The 19,408-nt window shown below is 40.0% G+C and overlaps 2 protein-coding genes across 3 annotated transcripts in view; one reads left to right on the top strand and one right to left on the bottom strand.

Annotated features, from left to right (window-relative positions):
• The window catches only part of LOC117920277 (rhomboid-like protein 20), a 28,067-nt gene extending 21,563 nt beyond the window's left edge, over positions 1-6,504 (top strand). The window contains exons 5-8 of the mRNA XM_034837709.1: positions 3,902-4,053; positions 4,212-4,313; positions 5,552-5,677; positions 5,903-6,504. Of these exons, the coding sequence (XP_034693600.1) occupies positions 3,902-4,053; positions 4,212-4,313; positions 5,552-5,677; positions 5,903-6,073 (551 nt within the window). The 3' untranslated portion in view covers positions 6,074-6,504. The remainder of the gene's footprint in view (positions 1-3,901; positions 4,054-4,211; positions 4,314-5,551; positions 5,678-5,902) is intronic.
• A 115-nt stretch (positions 6,505-6,619) lies between these two features.
• On the bottom strand, positions 6,620-18,189 carry LOC117920275 (dual specificity protein phosphatase 12-like). 2 transcript variants are annotated; one of them, XM_034837707.1, is made up of 8 exons: positions 18,006-18,189; positions 16,942-17,414; positions 14,825-14,877; positions 9,504-9,568; positions 9,312-9,390; positions 7,881-8,189; positions 7,053-7,286; positions 6,620-6,903 (listed from the first exon to the last, which is right to left on the bottom strand). In XM_034837707.1, the coding sequence occupies exons 2-7, from the start codon at positions 17,379-17,381 to the stop codon at positions 7,132-7,134; spliced, it is 1,101 nt and encodes a 366-aa protein (XP_034693598.1). In that variant the 5' UTR covers positions 17,382-17,414; positions 18,006-18,189; the 3' UTR covers positions 6,620-6,903; positions 7,053-7,131. The 2 variants fall into 2 exon arrangements, with proteins under 2 accessions (XP_034693598.1, XP_034693599.1); XM_034837708.1 differs by lacking the exon at positions 18,006-18,189 and adding an exon at positions 17,596-17,710.
• Between the last annotated feature and the right edge of the window lie 1,219 nt (positions 18,190-19,408).

Raw genomic sequence — 19,408 nt, 5'->3', positions numbered from 1 at the left:
ACAGGCTGTATACAAAGAAGGCCCAAAACAAGGCAACAAGAGAAAAATAAAGTCTAATAAGGATTAGCTAAACAACAACCCTATCACCCAACAAAATCCGAAAAGAGAGATAGTCCAAGTCCAAGTCCACAAATTGTTGAGACCATTCAAGCAGGGATCGAAGAAAAAGTTTCCTCAAGCTCGTATTTGTCATCTCTTCCTCTAGGAAGGTTCTTCGATTTCGCTCTCCCCAAATACACCAAAACAGACAAATAGGCGCCATTTTCCAAACTACACTCCTTTTCTTCCCCATGCCTTTCATTTTCCACTCAAGAAACAAATTTCTCACCGAATCCGGGAGCACCCACACCACCCCAACGAAGAAAACAATAAGTTCCAAAGATCCCTTGTCTTACCACAATGAATTAGGATGTGGTTCGCCGTTTCCTCATTTTCTTTGCACAGGTTGCATCTATTAGCCATAGACCAACCCCTCCTCATTAGCATATCTATAGTGGAAATTTTACCCCAAACTGCTTCCCAAGCAAAAAAACGAGTTCTTAAAGGGGCATATTGTCTTCCTTCAAAGACCTATAATAAGAATTTACCTTAAACGTTCCTTTTCTCTCAATTTTCCAAACCAGAAAATCCTCCCCTTCTTGCACCCTTACTGCAGAAATGTAACCCAAAAAGCGGTTCACCTCCTCTAACTCCCAATCTTGAAAGGGTCTTCTAAAGTGCACCTCCCAACCCCCACCTCCACCTTCTTGTCTTCCCCACAGATCAGCCACTATTGCAGAATTATTAGCTGCAATTCTAAACAGCAAAGGGAAGAGATCCTTTAGCTTAGAATCTCCTACCCGCATGTCCCACCAAAATCTGGTTCATGGGGGGTGGAGGTAGCCCTACATATAAGGCCCAAACAATGTTGGTGAGGATATAGGACTTTCGTCTGTCCTACATCCGACACCCCCACTCAATTGTTGGTGCCCAAGTTAGTGAGCGCAAAGTGAGGTAGGTCAGACCTTGCTTTGATACCAAATGATGTGGGATCACATACACTTGAAAAAGTATAAGCTAATGAGGGTAGAGGTAGTCCCACATGAGGCCTAAAAAGTGTTGGTAGTCAGTTAACATGGGATAATTTTATTTTTATTTTTTGATAGGTAAACAAAGCGAATATATTAAAAGCGCTTGAGAAAGGCACCCAAACCACACACAAAGTATAAAAATAGCAACTAAAAACAAGCGAAAGGAAAGAGAGACAGCAAACCAACCCCCAAAACACAAGACATTAGCCAAAAGCCTAGAAAAACAAGAACCTAGACTTAACCAACAATTAGGTGAAAACAACTTGAAACACCCCACCACTGCCACCACCACTTATCCTTGTCAGCCAAACTAACACCAAGAAAGCTACTACAACCTACCACAACCCTAAAAACACAACCTCGACAGTTGCTTACAAACCAACTCCCTCTCGTTGCTATGGTTTTTCTCTTTTTTGTTTGAACTACAGTAATTAACCTAGCATTCCAAATTTCAAAGCTCCCTAATCAAATGAGGCGTGGAAGGGGGCCTCCTCTTTGCAATTGAAGCTCTATGCTGCTTTCTGGATTCCAATTTCCTTAGAAGGGACACGATTTCCTTTTCATTCCCATCAACTGACAAACCTAAAAAACTTGCTAAACGAGATGAGTTTTTTATAAGAGATGAGGCTCTCTACTTCTGATGGCCCCTGCTAGGACTTTCAAAACCTAAGGCCCCTTCCTCACCACTCACCTCTAGGATTGCAAGCTTGTCAACCTTGGGCTGATTCTTTGGGGCTTCCTCAACCACGTCCTCCCCATAGAACACCCCTTGTTAATGGACAAAGAGAGCGCTGAGGAAAAAGATCATCCCCCCTTTGGACCATCTGGAATTGAAGACTTACCAACTAAGAATCTTGTTGCTTCCTTTATGAGAACCTCGTCAGTTAGCAGGAGACAAAGGCATCAGAACCCTAGCGCCATCAACAGGGCTATCATCTACAACACTAGGAGCCAAAAAAGTCCTCTCTCCCTTTAAAGAGCCCTCCTAAGGCAAAGCCTCTTGGCATGCCTGGCCCACCTCCAGTGGCTCACTCTCTAAAAAATAATCCCACCTGGCCTCCTCTGCATTGGGTCTCCACACTGCCACGACCCAAAGAAATACGGGCTCCAATTGAAGAGTCAAGGCCCTGAGATTCTCTGCCAGTAACAACCTCGCATGGAGCCCAATCCCCACTTGGCCCCCCCTCAATGAGGGCCACTGAGTTTGGGCTGCAGCTGAGACAACCCTTGAAGAATGACCAGCTGCTCGTTGGGCCTCTAAAGTTCTGGGCCCAAGGGCCTTTAAAATTCCTTTAACTATGCGAAAATCGTGGTCCATGTAAGGAAGCCCATTAGCCTTCTCCCCTTGGACTTCCTTTCTTGAAACCTCCACTGTCCAGTCCCCCCCATCATTCCTTTCACCTGCAACAGCCCCACTATCACCGCCCCCCCTTCTCTGACACCACAACAGTAGCTTTTGCATGGCCAAAAGCTACTCCCACACCCATTCCACTCCTCTTACCACTAGCAAATGACACACTAACCCCTGCATCCTGCACCACAGGCAGCCCCAACATCATACCCTCAGCGGTGCATGAGACTCCCATGGCATCATCCCTGACCTCCTGATCCAAGCAACCGCAACCACTACCGCTAGACTTTGGAACCACAACTGAAAATCTGGGTGGAAATTCTCACCATAGCTGAACAGAGAAGCTAGAAGAACCCACTACCACCTGAAGCAAGCCAGGCAAAGCTTGCTCCCCCGATTTCACCAGAATCCTAGCCCCCACTGCAAATGAGACAGGACAGCGGTGTGCTCATCCATGGCCATGAAGCCTCTACAAGAGTCCCAAATCTTCTTGAACACCTCTCGACTCCAAAGATGCCGCAAAGACCTAGTACTCTCACCACACTTCCTTAGGTGCTACACCCTTTTGAAAACACCTACTTCTGGGTTCCACCTCTCCAAATGCAAGACAAACCCCTTAAAACTCCGTGAGCCCCTTACTTGCATGGCCAAAAGCACCCCCAAGGGTTGATAGCTTCAACCCCCTTTTCAGAGACCACAAATGAACTGCCCATCGTCTCAACCCAATAAACCCTGGCAGCGTGTCAGAAGCAGTCTCAATCAACTTTGTGAGATGGGATAATGGACTTCTGTCCGCCCTACATCATATCTTCTCTTCTCATCAACTTGTCTTGCAATCTTGAGAGAAAAGTCTCAACAATGCCTAACTCTCAATCATTTAAGTGCCAAGAGAAACATGGATTCCAAAAACTCCCTCACCTATCTCATCCTAATTAAGAGATGAATGACTTCTAATCCATGAAATGATTGTCCATTTTTTTTATGTCACATGTAATTTTTTTTTATTGGTAAGCAAGATAATATTATAAAAAACTCCTAACAAAGCAGCAGATTGAAGTACACAGTATGTATTTAAAGGATGCCAAAAGACAACCAAAAAAGAGAACAATAAATAACTTCCTCCCTCAGCAAGAACCCAACCAATTTATGAATCTATAAAATCAACCGAGGGCATTGGGCCTCCATCTATATAAACATTCTAACCCACATTAAAAGACTACAATACTATTCCTCACTTTAAAATGATCTCCAGATTCTCTCCTTCCATATGTTTTCTCACATGTAATTTTTGTGTTTGGTTCATATATTTTGTCTTGTAGCTTGTGTCTTTGTTTATGGTTTTAATTATTTCTTGACAAAATTTTAGTCGGGACAATGTTTGTGATGCTACATAGTTATCTTCTGGGAACATTTATTTATTCTTTTTTTTTTCTCTTAAATTTGATTGTTAAACTAAATTTGTTTTAATTATTCTTTGCAGAACCCACCTTAAACTTGCTCACATCTGGACCTTATGGTCTTATATTCTCTTCGTTTGTACCCTTCTACTTCGACATTCCAATTTCAACACGGTACCGTGTATTTGGCATCCGATTCACTGATAAATCTTTCATATATTTAGCCGGTCTTCAGGTAATGGAGCTTTTAGGAGGTCACCATCTATTTTCTCTGTTTATGACATGCAAGTGAAACCCAGTGCTGAAAATTTTTAATTTTTCCTTTCCTCGACACCTCTGCCTCTTTCTTATCTTCACTAGGCCTGATTTCTAATTTTGGTTTCCATCCTGTAGCTTCTTTTGTCATCCTGGAAAAGATCTATCTTGCCAGGGATATGCGGCATCCTTGCTGGTTCCTTATATCGCCTAAATTTCTTTCACATCCGCAAGATGAAGGTAATGTTCTGATCCATGTTATGTATGTTAAAATTTGTCAACATCGTTTCTCTCTCTCTCTCCTTCTCTCCCTCTCTCCCCCCTTCTTGCATTTATTGGTCAACAAGTATATATGATAGCTAAATAATACATTTTTTTACTAAAACATTTTATGATTGCTACCCTGACAGCTGCCAGGGTAACTCTTGAGTTCTTACACTGTAGGATGGAGTTTATACATTGTATGTAAAATAAATCATAAGTGTAAATGAGTCACTGCTGTGCTAGAAACGTGAGATTCTATTCTACATCTTGTTTACCTTTACCTTTACATAAGTTTACCAAGCTTCAGTTCAAGTAGATTCTGAAATGGGGTTAGTCCTTTTTTCTATCATTTCTACATTACCTTTTTTTTAAGCCTAATATTGTGTAATGTGTATGTATATCCTAATATTGATCTATCTGCCTTTGGATGTCCCAAGTCAGTGACTCATGCCATGAATTTTAACCATAAAACATGGATTTCAGCATTTCTTTAGTATAACTGCCAGTAAAAGCTCTTGATTCATATGATTGATGATGTTACTATTTTAGCAATATTCATTGTGTGCATGGGGTGACTTTTTGCTGTTGCATTTGCTTTGGGATGATTAGGGTTGTTTTGCCTTTGGTAAACATAAAAACATCTATCCTGATCTGTGGGAAAAAATAAATTAGATACAACATGAGTAAAATTGCATCACATCTTGCCTTATTTGTTTTTTTCCCTGTGCAGAATTCTATCCTCTTACACTGGGATCACTTGAGAGGCATCCCAAAATGCCATTAAACTAACAGATAGTTGATGTGATGTTTGTATGTTTGTACATCTGGAATATAATCTTTGTTTGTGTGTTTCATCTGTAGTATATGATTAACAGGTTTCCTCTGCACTGCTTTGTAACTTGGCCATGTATCTTCATACATATTAGCTGTTTGAGCTATTATAATTTTACAAAGCGGTATCAATTTAAAACCAGAAATAAAGTATTCTTTGATGTTCAACAAGAGCTTTCAGATTTGAGTTCATAACAGCTGATATGCTGCTGTACTTCGACATTATTGTTCTTTTCACTTACTGGATTTTGTTCTTATTCATTGTGAAGTGTGAACATATGTTCCAACTCTTTGTAATGTTGTTTTGTTTCAACTTTGTTCCCATTTCTAAATCTTTGTTTCATGTTAGTTTGAAAAAATGAATGTATACTTCCATTTTGCAGTTTCCTGAATTCATCAGCTCATTCTTCTCGCGGCTTTCTTCACCAGCAACAGGGAGCTCCTCAACTGCAGCACCATCCAGGAATATTCTAGGAAATGCACCATCCTATGCTGGTCGCCAAGTGGAGGTTAAGTAGTTTTCCTGAATGTTTTGGGTTTCATTTGCATAGGCTTTTTTCCTTTGTGGTTCACACATGCATGAGTTCACATGGGCATGCTCGGCATCACTCACTGGAACAAAGTAAAAGAGAAATCCCTGTTTCTCTTGCTATATGTAAATCAGAATAAATTTAGTTTTTATCAGCTTCAGTTTTTTTTGGTATCCTACTAGATAATCTCTTGCTTGGTTTCAGGGCAACTATCCTTCCAGCATGGGGGCAGCCACCATAGAGCCACCAGAAGACGCCATTGCCACTCTGGTTTCAATGGGCTTTGACAGGAACTCTGCCAGGCAAGCGCTCGTCCATGCTAGAAATGATGTCAATGCAGCTACTAACATCCTTCTTGAAGCACAATCCCATTAATTTTAATGGAAATTTGGCTTAGCAAAAGGAAACTCGGGATTGTTTTGAAAGAAGGATGGATTGGAAATGGGAACCCAAACAGATCTGCTCTTGGGAACCATCAAGGCACTAATTGATAACTTTCTGCAAGATTTTTCTTTCTTTTGTCCACCCCCCGTCTATGGCAAATTCGTAGGTAATAGTTTTGAGACCAGTATTGATATACTATGGGGTTTATAGGAGCCTGTACCATTCTTTACACCACATGGAACACGCATATCATCTTTCCATAGAGACTCAGATATGCATAGCTGCAGGCTGTTCATGCTGACATGTTTGTAAAAATGTTTAATTTCTGTTTTTAGAGCCAGCCACTTGAGAAAAAATTTATATTCTTTGTACCCAGATATACACCATGTGTTTTCTGATAGTTGCGTGCTCTAGTTGGATTATTACGGATTTTCTTTAGCGAACTGAACTGCGCTGGATCTGGTCGAGGGAAATCTGAATAGGTATTAGTCCCCCTTGGAAAAGTAAGGAAAGAAAGGGTTTAAAAAAAATTGGGAATTGAAGTTTATGAACCAAGAACTGAAAACACCAAAACCATCAATTGACAATCTGTAACAAGAGTCAAAGGCAAATGAAAATTTGATGAGGCCGACCTCCACAATGGCAATAATAATAGGCTTGAATGTCTCATAAATACATATTTGTACCAAAAAGCATTTTGACATGCGTATCTTGAACCTCCATTACGGCTATCCATTTTAAGCACTGAAGCATATCGTAAAAGCCACGTCATACCATAAATCACTAGCACAAGGCCATGCCCCTACCTCCAGCTGCAGCTCCTGAATCACCCAAACAAGGTGCAAAGTAAAAATGGAATGGTGTTTTTTTTTTTTTTTCTCCCTATAAAATCATAAACTGTCTCTACGGCATCCAAAGTAAACCAAAATTTAAAAGTAATTACTGGATTGATGTTAGGCACTGGTTTTACCTCACATGACCGTCTTTTTTGTCAGTAAAAAAGGGGGAAAGCTAAGCATTAGCCTATCCCTTTTGCCAAAAGAAAAATATTAGACAGTGCTGATATCAACTCGGCTTTTATGGATCTGAAAGGCAGGGGTGACCCAAGTCCCGCAACTGCACCGGATCCCTGACCAATTAAAATAACCCAAACGGGCTTCGCAGTGAGCACATGTCAGCTTGCCCTCCAACGCACCTTCTTCAACTGGGCAACAAGAGAGACGAGAGACTCAGAACTACATCCATTTCATACATGTGAACACAAATTATAGAGCACATGAAACCTAGGGAACCATAATAGTAGGTTCATTTTAATTTGGGATTATTTCTGAAGTACTGCCAGATTATCAAAATATGCCTCTGATATCACAATCAGAATTTATAAATTATTCCCAGCAATAATAATTTCCCCGCCCAGAAGTTGGTTCTTGTGGTGGAAATGTCAGTCATGATTGAAACCTGTACCCGTATTCACTTCAGAACCTATGCCTGTATATATTCTTATAAAAGTTTTTAGACGGGCAGATCTTGTAGTTGAAAATGCTGATTTGAAAAAACCTCTTTTACCTTCATTTGTATCTTACAGTTTCATTTTAATCTATTCTTGTAATCTATTTGTATTTTTTATTCAAGATGCTTACAAAAAAAGCTAGTTCCTCATCACCAAAGTGGCAGTGGGGTTTATGGGAAGGGTAGAGCTTTATGGTTGATATTGTAATTTCATTTATCTCTACAGCTTTATGCAAGAAGGGTCGAAAGAATCATGGACCCTAGAAATAGGTTGTTAGGTGATTTTTACCTGTTGTCATCCACCGTAAAGGCTCAACAAAGATGGAAGAGCACTCAAACTCACTTGACTTGTCAAAAGGGTTGCCACTTCTCCGCTTGGACCCCTGAAAGGAAGTCTCACCCTCACCTGGAACATGATCCACAACATTCTCTTGCAATGCAACAACTCTTCGGCATTTTTTGCAGCGGTATGCAGCAGTTGAATTAATTACTCCATTTGGAGATGCCTCTACTTTAGAAGAAATGGGTTCTGTTGAGATGCCAGGATCTGCCCCAAATTTAGAGCTGTCTATTTTCTCTCCACGATTATAAAGTTCACCTATAGACATTGGGCATAAAACCTTAACTTAGATCCAAATAAGGATTTACCCTTGCTCCTCATTCTAAAACTTCATATTAAAAAAAGGAAAAAAGATAAAAGGGAAAGTTCTCATAATCATTTCAAAACATAAAAGAAAAATACCAAACACCAGAATTACAATTCATTTGTAAAAGAATGTTAAACATGAGTACAACCACACATAAAATAGTTTGCAATAGATTAAATGCATGGTCCATAATAAATAACATCAACTTTAAGGTAAAGAGGCTCTTTTGCAAGCCATACTTCTAGATTTGGATTTTGCTTCACTAAATATATCCAAGGGGCAAACAGGAAAATTCAAATGGATAAGAAAGAACATCCTAAGGTTGATAGCGTATATTTTGGAAATAAGGATACCAAGTTCAGGACATAAAATTTATGAATGGCAGCACACAGAATGTCTCCATGAAGCCCTCCTATTTAGATCTAAAACTCAAATACAAGGTGAGTTACACAATGTCTGATATATATGGCTACAAAAATGCTTCAGTTGCTTAATCAGGAGGGACAACAGATATAATAGAATATTCAACAGTAATTCAGGAGAGAAAGCAATAAAAAAAAAAACAGTAATAACATTGACTTACAGATTGATGTGCAGTAAGATCCCATTCAGAAGCTTCTAATATTTCCTCCATACCCCCTTTGTCCAGGAAGTGCAGTACAATCAAAGTTGATGGTTGAATACATCATTAGGTTATTGCAACACATCCTAAGCTAATTAAAAAACTGATCTTTTTGTTGATCAAAAGTTGTGAACTTATCATCTAATTTACTTTCTCTAACACTTATCCCCTTTTGATCTCTCTCTAGTTGTACACATTGTTTAAAACCAGGAAAGACTAAAGGTCTTCTGTCTCCACAGGACTTAGAAGCCCTAAATTCTCAAAAAACCACATGAACAAACAGAGATAACACCAAAATTTTCAAAACACACAGAAAAATGAACACATTACAAGCCAGACCTGAGTCATTCATGAACCGATCCATTTGCAAATTCATCAAAACCTCAAAATAGAAGATGAAACAAAAAAGAAAAATAAATCAAATGAGAATATATATGTATATAAAATATACCTAATACTTTTAGGCGAAAGCGCTTGTATATGGGGTTAGCATGATCGACCTTGAAACCCATATCTTCATACATTTTTAACTGCCACAGGAGAAAAGAAAAAGAAGACATTTAGAATCCATGACATGGACATGATGTAAGCTAGCAATGCTGTCCCAAAAATCAAAAGATGATATAGCATTGCCTTTTATCACCTGTTCCAGAAAACCATCATTAGGGCAAACAAACTCACAGCTCTGCCGTAAGGACTCAAGTGCATCTGCAGGAAAGTAGAGGGGAAAAAGTCAACTCTTAGAAAAAAAACATAAAATAAAAAAGATAGTATCTCCAAAATTGTTTGTGTTAGATAATGTATAGTTATTTAGGTTATTTACTTTTCCTTTTCCTTTTCCTTTTCTTTCCTTACTGTATTGTGGGTCCCACTAGCATGTATATATATATATACCCAAGTCCAATGTGTATTCTTTACAGTTTTTTAATAACAATAATTAGGGATTCTCCCTTTTCTCTCTCTCTCTTTACATGGTATCAGAGCCTAAGGAGAAAAAAACCCTAATTATTTCCGGTTTATCCGTGAATCCATTCTGAGAAATCTTTCAGTGACTGTGTTTCATTCCGGTCACCCTTCCCATCTCCTAAAGCTTCCGATCAACCCTCACCGTCGTCGGAAAACCCTCACCGCCAACAACCTCTTCCGGTGACTTTTCTGGCGAAGTCCTTTTCTGACACCGACCATACCATCAGGTGCGCAAGGAGGAGATCTTCAACTTTTCTCAAAGCACCGAAGGAAGAATCCCAACCACGCGCCGGCCACGCGCGTCTCTTCTCCGGCGGCCTGAATCTCACGCGCCGGCACGTGAGGGCGTGTGGGGCACTTTCCGGCCACGCGCTTCCACTTCCAACCTCACCTGACGCCCTCTAGCCACCCTCCATCTGTGCTTGTGTCATCTGAGCCCTAAAAGTGCATTTTTTGGGGTTTTTTGTCTCCGTCGGCCCTCTAAACCGCCTTTCCGACGACCTCCGGTGACTTCCTCTCCACCCCGAGCCCTGCACGTGTCTTAGGAAGTCCGCGATAAGCCGTATTAGGGCTCTCTTCGATCCAAACGTATTTCATTCACTAGATAAGTAGATATGGCTACTAAAAGTTCCACTTTTTCCTCTGTCATATCTGGATCTCCTATGATTACTTCGGAGAAATTGGTTGGCAGTGAAAATTATTAGTCCTACTCTGCCTCTATGGAGCTTTGGTTTATGGGTCAAGGTTATGAGGATCATCTTGTTATGCAGGAGGTGGATATCCTTGAGGTTGACAAAGTACAATGGAGGAAGATAGATGCACAGTTATGTAGTGTGTTATGGCAATCAGTTGATCCTAAGATTTTGCATCATCTTCGGGCCTACAAAACATGCTTTAAATTTTGGAATCAGGCGAAAGGGTTATACACGAATGATATCCAACGTCTTTATAAGGTGGCTTCTTCTATTGTTAATGTCAGACAACAAGACATGGATTTATCTACTTATATTGGCCAGATTGCCTCTCTTAAGGAGGAATTCTTGACCGTGATGCCTCTTACTACTGATGTTGGGGATCAACGCATACAGATTGACAAGTTCTTCATGGTTCTTACGCTTATTGGCCTCCGTCCAGATCTCGAGACCGTCCGCGATCAAATTCTTGGCAGTTCCTCCGTTCCATCCTTGGATGATGTGTTTGTTCGCCTCCTCCGTATCTCCTCCACTCAGACTTTGCCATCTGATAACACTTCAGATTCTTCTGTGTTAGTTTCTCAAACTAACTCTCGAGGAGGACGCAATGATAACCGAGGTAGAGGCCAACGTCCTCATTGCACCTATTGCAATAAGCTTGGCCACACTCGTGATCGGTGTTATCAGTTACATGGGTGGCCTCCCCGCACTGCCCACGTGGCCCAGTCATCTGATCCTCAGTCGCCTCAGCCTCCCAGTTCCTCCACATCTCAGGGTATTTTCCTCACTGACAGTGAGTATGACGACTATCTCCGCTATCAGGCCACCAAGTCAGCTTCTATTGCTTCTGTTGTCCAGACTGGTAAAGCTTCTGCTTGTCTTACCTACACATCTTCTCTTGGACCTTGGATTCTAGATTCTGGCGCTTCTGATCACATATCTGGTAATAAGGATCTTTTCTCTTCTATTACTACTACCTCTGCCTTACCTACTATTACTTTAGCTAATGGTTCCCAAACTATGGCTAAAGGTTTTGGTTTCGCTCATCCTCTCCCTTCCCTACCTCTCCATTCTGTCCTTTATGCCCCTGAGTGTCCTTTTAATCTTATTTCCATCAGCAAAATAATTCGCACTTTTAACTGTTCTATCACTTTCTCTGATAAATTTGTGACCTTGCAGGACCGGAGTACGGGGAAGACGATTGGCATAGGACGTGAGTCTCAAGGCCTCTATCACCTCATCTCGCCTTTACCTGTAGTTTGCATTTCCACTGATGTTCCCCTTCTCATCCACAGTCGCCTGGGCCACCCTAGTCTATCCAAGTTCCAGAAAATGGTCCCTAGTTTTTCATCTTTGTCGTCACTTGCGTGTGAGTCCTGTCAGCTTAGGAAACATACTCGTGTCTCATTCCGAAAGCGTTTGAATAATCGGGCAAAGTCTCCTTTTGAACTTGTCCACACTGATGTTTGGGGTCCTTGTCGGACCGCGTCTACTTTAGGATTTCAGTATTTTGTCACTTTCATTGATGACTATTCTCGATGTACTTGGTTATTTTTAATGAAAAATCGAGCTGAGTTATTCTCTATTTTCCAGAAATTTTATGCTGAAATTCAAACCCAGTTCAATATTTCTATTCATGTGTTGCGCAGTGACAATGCCAGGGAATATTTTTCTGCACCATTTACTTCATTTATGTCTCAACATGGGATAATTCATCAGTCTTCTTGTGCTCATACTCCTCAACAAAATGGGATAGCTGAACGTAAGAATCGACATCTTGTTGAGACAGCTCGTACTCTCCTTCTACATAGTCATGTTCCTTTTCGTTTTTGGGGGGACGTTGTTCTTACAGCATGTTATTTGATTAATTGTATGCCCTCATCTATATTACACAATCAGATTCCTCATTCCCTTCTTTTCCTTAATCAACCACTTTATTTCCTCCCTCCTCGTGTTTTTTGTTGTACTTGCTTTGTTCATATTCTCACTCCTAGACAGGACAAACTTTCTGCCAGAGCCACAAAATGCATCTTCTTGGGATATTCCAGACTTCAAAAGGGTTATCGTTGTTATTCCTCTGAGACTCATCGCTACTTTCTCTCCGCTGATGTCACTTTCTTTGAGGACTCACCATTTTTCTCCACCTCTGAGTCTCTTCCTGTTTCTGAAGTTTTATCCCTTCCCATTATCTCCCCACCTGATGCAGTGCTTCTCGCCCACTTCAGGTTTATCATCGCTGTCATCGTGTCGCTGTTCCTCCTTCTTTGGCCGCGGTACCTGCTAACTCACCTCCTATCCCTTCGGCTTCTCCTGCCCCGGCTCTGCCTCCTTCTGCTGACTTACCCATTGCTCTTCGGAAAGGTAATCGATCTACTCGTAATCCTCATCCCATTTACAATTTTTTGAGTTACCATCGATTATCTTCACCCTATTCTGCATTTGTTTCTGCTATATCTTCTGTTTCTCTTCCCAAGAGCACCCCTGAGGCTCTTTCCCATCCAGGCTGGCGACAGACAATGGTAGATGAAATGGCTGCTTTACACTCCAATGGCACTTGGGATCTTGTTGTTTTACCCTCTGGTAAATCTATAATTGGTTGTTGTTGGGTCTACACAGTTAAGGTTGGCTCTGATGGTCAGGTTGATCGGCTTAAGGCCCGCTAAGTTGCTAAAGGTTATATTCAGGTTTATGGTTCTAATTATGGTGACACTTTCTCTCCTGTTGCCAAGATAGCTTCTGTTCGTCTATTGCTCTCCATGGCTGCTATGCACTCTTGGCCTCTTTATCAGTTAGACATTAAAAATGTTTTCCTTCATGGGAATCTTGCTAAGGAAGTTTATATGGAGCAACCACCTGGTTTTGTTGCTCAGGGGGAGTCTGGTTTAGTGTGCAGGTTACGCCGTTCTCTATATGGCTTGAAACAATGTCCTCGAGCATGGTTTAGCCGTTTTAGTTCTGTTGTTTAGGAGTTTGGCATGTTCTGCAGTACAGCAGACCATTCTGTTTTCTATCATCATAACTCTTCGGGGCAGTGTATTTATCTGGTAGTTTATGTGGACAACATCGACATTATAGGCAGTGATCAGAATGGTATTCAGAACCTAAAGCAACACATTTTCACCCACTTTCAAACTAAAGACTTGGGGAAACTCAAGTATTTCTTAGGGATTGAGATAGCTCAATCCAGTTCCGATGTGGTTCTTTCCCAAAGGAAGTATGCTTTAGACATCTTGGAAAAAACCGGTATGTTAGACTGTAAACCGGTAGACACTCCTATGGATCCAAATGTCAAACTTATACCAGGACAGGGGGAGCCTTTAGGAGATCCTGGTAGATATCGACGACTTGTAGGTAAACTGAACTATCTCACCATTACTCGTCCAGACATTTCTTTTCCTGTAAGTGTTGTTAGTCAATTCCTACAGTCACCATGTAATAGCCATTGGGATGCTGTAATCCGCATTCTTCGATATATCAAAAGCACACCAGGCCAAGGTGTGTTGTACGAGAACAGAGGTCATACCCAAGTTGTTGGTTACACAGATGCAGATTGGGCTGGCTCACCCACAGATAGACGTTCCACTTTCGGGTATCGTGTTTTTATTGGAGGTAACCTAATATCTTGGAAGAGTAAGAAACAAGATGTAGTGGCTAGATCTAGTGCTAAAGCCGAGTATCGAGCTATGGCTCTGGCAACATGTGAACTCATATGGCTGAAACATCTTCTTTGGGAGTTGAGATTTGGAAAGGATGAACAGATGAAGCTCATCTGTGACAACCAAGCCGCTTTGCATATTGCATCCAATCCAGTCTTCCATGAAAGGACCAAACACATTGAAGTTGACTGTCACTTCATTAGAGAGAAGATCGCATCAGGATGTGTGGCGACTAGTTTTGTCAATTCAAATGATCAACTAGCAGATATTTTTACTAAATCTCTCAGAGGTCCTAAAATTAAATATATTTGTAACAAGCTTAGTGCATATAACATATATGCTCCAGCTTGAGGGAGAGTGTTAGACAATGTATAGTTATTTAGGTTATTTACTTTTCTTTTCCCTTTTCTTTCCTTACTGCATTGTGGGTCCCACTAGCATGTATATATATACCCAAGTCCAATGTGTATTCTTTACAGTTTTTCAATAACAATAATTAGGGATTCTCTCTTTTCTCTCTCTCTCTCTTCACAGTCTGTATCATCACAAAAAAGGCAATTAAGATTTGCAAGAAATGAAATAAAAGGCAACAAGTAAATACCAATACATAGACCCAAAATACTCCAAACAAACATGGGAATTGTTCGAACCTTCTTGAGATAGACGCTCAGTTCTCATCAGGTATGCTGTAATGATAGATGCACTGCAACAAACACACAGAAAGAAGGGTGTAAAACCCTTCGGACATGTCAAAGCATAAAAACTGGAAAGCTATTACAAACTAGGCAGCTGTGGATAATTTTTGGGCATTTATAGGCCAAGTGACAAGAAAAACAATTTTTATACTTTTATGCACTACAAGACTGAGAAATCCATAAAAATAAATTTAAGAATAGCAGATAAATCGCTTGACTAGTTACAAGCTACAGAATCGTTTTTATATGCACAAAAACTGGATCAAGTGGCCAAAAAAAATCAAAGTAGGTCACATCCATGACCTCAAGAATCAAAAGCTATGAAAGGACAAAATTACAAGTGTATGCTATAAGCCATGTTAAGTAATTTAAGGATCAATATACCACTGCTACTATGTCAATATTTGGCCTTATAAATGTAGGTTGACTGTTACATCTAAGTTCGACCAGTATCAATGAAAGCTTTTATTATATTGCAACAGAAAAGGTTGCTTCTCCAACATTATCAAGGTTGTCTACTTAAAACTTTGCTTAATGGTAGCAAGACTGAAGCCGTGTCATCACATCATAAATAATTACAAAGACTAGATTAAATTATTTGTCTAGACAAAAACTAGATACAAAGGGTTGTTATGATTCCAATTTAAAACAATACTTTATACAAATGAAAAAAAAAAAGGTAACAATGGCTGATCTCTTGGACTCATCCTCATAAATTTTAGTAACTAAGACCTTTTAAATGTAGTCATACTAGTTGGACTCAATGTTGATGGCTGTTATGTGATTAATTGTCGATTTTGCAGGGAAGGTATTGGACCAACGAACAGATATAAATCCTATCAAAAGGTATACACAGTTTGTTGCCAACGAAATGCCTAGACAACAAAGCAGTCTTCTGTTATACCTCCACACTGTTTCAATACATCATATAGACTATTGACTAGTGAAGAGGTGGGAAGTAATTAATGTATCTTAAATTGGGGAAAGAAAAAAAAGACTAATGTGGCTTTCCTATTTAAAAGAAGATGAATGTCTCTTGAGTTGCAGTTTGCTAAAGCCACAACTTTATTGCTTGCAACCATACTCATACCATGCCTAACTAGAAGTAAAAGCAATTAGTTAGTTTATACCATAAAAAAACTCTATTCTGAATAAGTTTGAGGGTGTAACTAAATCAGTATTTTAAAGAGTTTTTCCAAGGAATACATATGGTTGTTTAAGGGGTGCCTAGGACCACCTCCCCAGTTATGGTGCCTCACCTACCAAGGAAGTGTATTATTGAAGAGGCACAACTTGTCTATCTATTTCTTTTTTCCTTTTTCCTCTTTCTGTTTTTCTAAGCTCATGGCAAAAACCGTTTTTTTTTTTTTCTTTGCCCTTCTAAAATGAACACATTTGCATGCCCAAATTCATAGTGTTCTATATAATTGCACATGCACCCTAGGCTGTTGGACCTTGGGCTTAGGCAACTTTGCGCCTTTCCCCTTTCAGAACTACGGTTCCAGAGGAAAGGAAGCTCTAAACCTCAAACTACCTATTGGAAGAAAAAAATGTATATACTATATTACTAGTATTGGCAAAAAGACAGTCTTTGGAAAATAATGTTACTAGCACACTGCTTTCTCATGCTAAGACTGGAATAGCCTCATATAAGGTTTGTCAATCCTCATATCCATTCTATGTTACGGAGACTCTAACCAGCAAAGAGAAATTGGATAAACTTTTATGTCAGGCTTATCTTCAAAGTCTTACTCTCGAATTTTTAGCACAAATTTGAACATAGAAAATTTGGGTGATTTGATATTCACATAAAGGTAATAAACATAACATTAATATAACCTATCAAATAAATAAACATATCATTAATATAGAAAAAATATGAGAATAAATTTCATAAATTCATAACAGATCCACAATTTCAACATACAATGCAGAAAGTTACTTTGCTGTCAACAAGAATTTCTACTTCACATGGTAACTAAAAAATATGCATCACCAACCAGAAAGCATAAACCAAGGGGGGGGGGAAGAAACTAACTCTTATCAATTACATTCAGAACATATATACATACCTTCTTGATACCCCAGCAAAGCAATGTACCAAAACCGAACCCTCTTTCCTACTCTTGTCAATGAAATCCAAACACACATCCAAATAATCCAACAAATCCTCACTCTCCATATCCCTCAATGAGACCGCCATCCTCACCAGCTTCAGATCCTTGCCCGCATATTCCAGTGAATAGAGAATTTTCTCTGGCGATAAACAACTCTTTGAACCATTGACCGGTTTATCCTCGGATTCTGAACTACTACCAGACCCACCAACGAAGACTGTGCGAATTTCTTTGGTAGGGATAGAAAGTCCGGCGCGCCATTCAGAGAAAAAAGAAATCGAGGCGGAACTGAGAACCGATAAGATATGCGTGATCTCGGCGCTACCGTTCTGGAGAATCTCCGCTGCGTCACTAATGTTACCGATGAATAGATTCTCCCGGACAAGGTACGGCATGACAACACTCGATCAGTGATCTTTGTCGGAACCCTAGATTGTGGGAAAACAAGAAATTAAATGATTCTGTTTTTAATATGAGTTTTAACCTAAAATTTGAATTAGAACTGGTCCTGAAACAATCGGAAACTGAACTTCCGAGATGATGTATATGCCGTGTTTAGTTATCGAGAAAATGTAGGGAAAAAAAACTAAAATTTTAATTATTAGATACCGTATCTCTCGTAACTATCTTTATCCTCCTTTTGATTGCTGACGATATGTCGGAAAAGAATTCAGATCCGAAACATCAAAACCTCCCCGCCACCGACCCCAATTCAATAATTTAGTTTATCACTATTTAGACGTTTCCATTTATTAAAAAAAATCAAATCAAATCAAATCAAATAAATAAATAAATAAATAATCAAGAAAATACGAAACGCAAGAACCAAAATACTTTTCCGAAGATTTCTCGGCAGCCAAACAAGGGGTTTGCGGTAAAAGAAAACAGGAAACGAAGTAGAATATAGGATTCTTTCTTTCAAAATCGAATTTCTTCGCCACATACGACTAATCCAAAAATAAAATCAGATAAACAATAAAGAAAATATTTCCATTTTAAAAACAATTATAATATCGAACCTGAAAATTCGGAGTTTCTGAAGAAGCTCTCCTCTCTCTTGCTTTGCTTATCATTGATTCCGTTACTAGCCGCTTATATATGGGCATGGCACGTGAGAATAGCTGCTATCAGGGGTTGGTACGTGCGATCTTGTGGAGCAATCGGGAGATTCCACGTGTCCAAGACGTAAGCCTGGCCCTGAGTGCGCTTTCAGTTAAGGGTGAGGCCAAGGCGTTTTCGGAAGTGCTGTTCGAGTGGGTCGCTTTTATGAGTCGGCTGGGCTCTGGGCTCTGGGCTCTTCTTATTAGTGTTTTAGGCTGACCCCTAAGGTTGTCGGAGTTGGGTGATTAATTAATTGAATTCAAAGGCTTTAATAGAGATGGCATTAAGGCAAGTTTTTAGGGGTAATATGGGATAGGTTCTGGGAGTCTATTCGCAATGGAGGAGTTCCAACTTCCAACAATGATATGTATTGATTCTCCGATCGATATAGAACTTGTTAGCACCTGCAATAAAGCATAACCCAGAAGTGAAACCAGCTACGCTTCTCCAACAAACTAGTGAAGCTAGCCAAAGGGTTTGTTCGAGGAAGACGAATCTCTAAGAGGGTGAGGCTTCTTTATAGTTTTCGTCAACTAGATATTGATTGAGGTATGTGTCAAGTTCATTGTTGGCTGACAAATAAGAAATGATTTTATAAGAACAAATTGGCCTCCATCTCGCCCCTAACGGAATGAGTGATGCGTCTCCTGTCCTTGTCCTTTTGCGATCCCTAAATTATAACTATAATATAAAATTAATAATAATCAAATATATAATATGAAAATTTGCCTCGAATGTTCCATATTTAACCTAGTAAAGAAGATGGGAAGTGGAGGTACTAATTCGTAATGTTCCTAGAGGGATATATCAGGAGCAAGGGTGAAAGAAATGATTCTGGAATGAGAAAGGGAATATTCCAATGTCTGTTTCATAAAGGCGGTTGCAAGGGGACACGTGGGCTGTCCACATCAAGCATAAGGAAGGAATCAACTGCAGAGTCCCAGTATCCCAGAATTATGTGAAAAGCGCCAAAATGTCACTGGCGTATGCGTCATTATTGACCCACAAATATGCAATCTTCTGCTTGTTCATAATTCATAATTGATGGCCGAAAGTGTAAGACCCCCACGCATTTTGCTGTGATTGGAGAAATAGGTTGGATTGGCATGTGCTGCTATATTAACAATTCATCAAACCCAACTTCACCCGCAAAACATAGGCCACTCCATATATGGAATCTTGACGGATGGACCTTGGATTTGGACACCACCCCCTCCCACCATTCTTCACTTGACCCACCTCCGTAAACAACGGAAAAGCGGCGCAACTATTTGAGCCATTCGTAGGCACTTGTGATTGTGATATGACAGCGACATTCGAT

This window comes from Vitis riparia, chromosome 8 (assembly GCF_004353265.1).
Source record: "Vitis riparia cultivar Riparia Gloire de Montpellier isolate 1030 chromosome 8, EGFV_Vit.rip_1.0, whole genome shotgun sequence".
Lineage (NCBI taxonomy): Eukaryota > Viridiplantae > Streptophyta > Magnoliopsida > Vitales > Vitaceae > Vitis > Vitis riparia.
Note: the sequence above shows the minus strand (reverse complement) of the source record. Positions and strands in the feature narration are given on the sequence as shown.

Bases quoted from the DNA above. Each gene is read 5' to 3' on its own strand.
- LOC117920275 (XM_034837707.1), bottom strand. From the start codon at position 17,381: ATGCCGTACCTTGTCCGGGAGAATCTATTCATCGGTAACATTAGTGAC. The intron at 14,878-16,941 runs GTATGTATATAT...TGTTTGTTGCAG, and splicing joins TTTGCTGGGGTATCAAGAAG to TGCATCTATCATTACAGCAT. The intron at 9,391-9,503 runs GTGATAAAAGGC...CTCCTGTGGCAG, and splicing joins ATGATGGTTTTCTGGAACAG to TTAAAAATGTATGAAGATAT.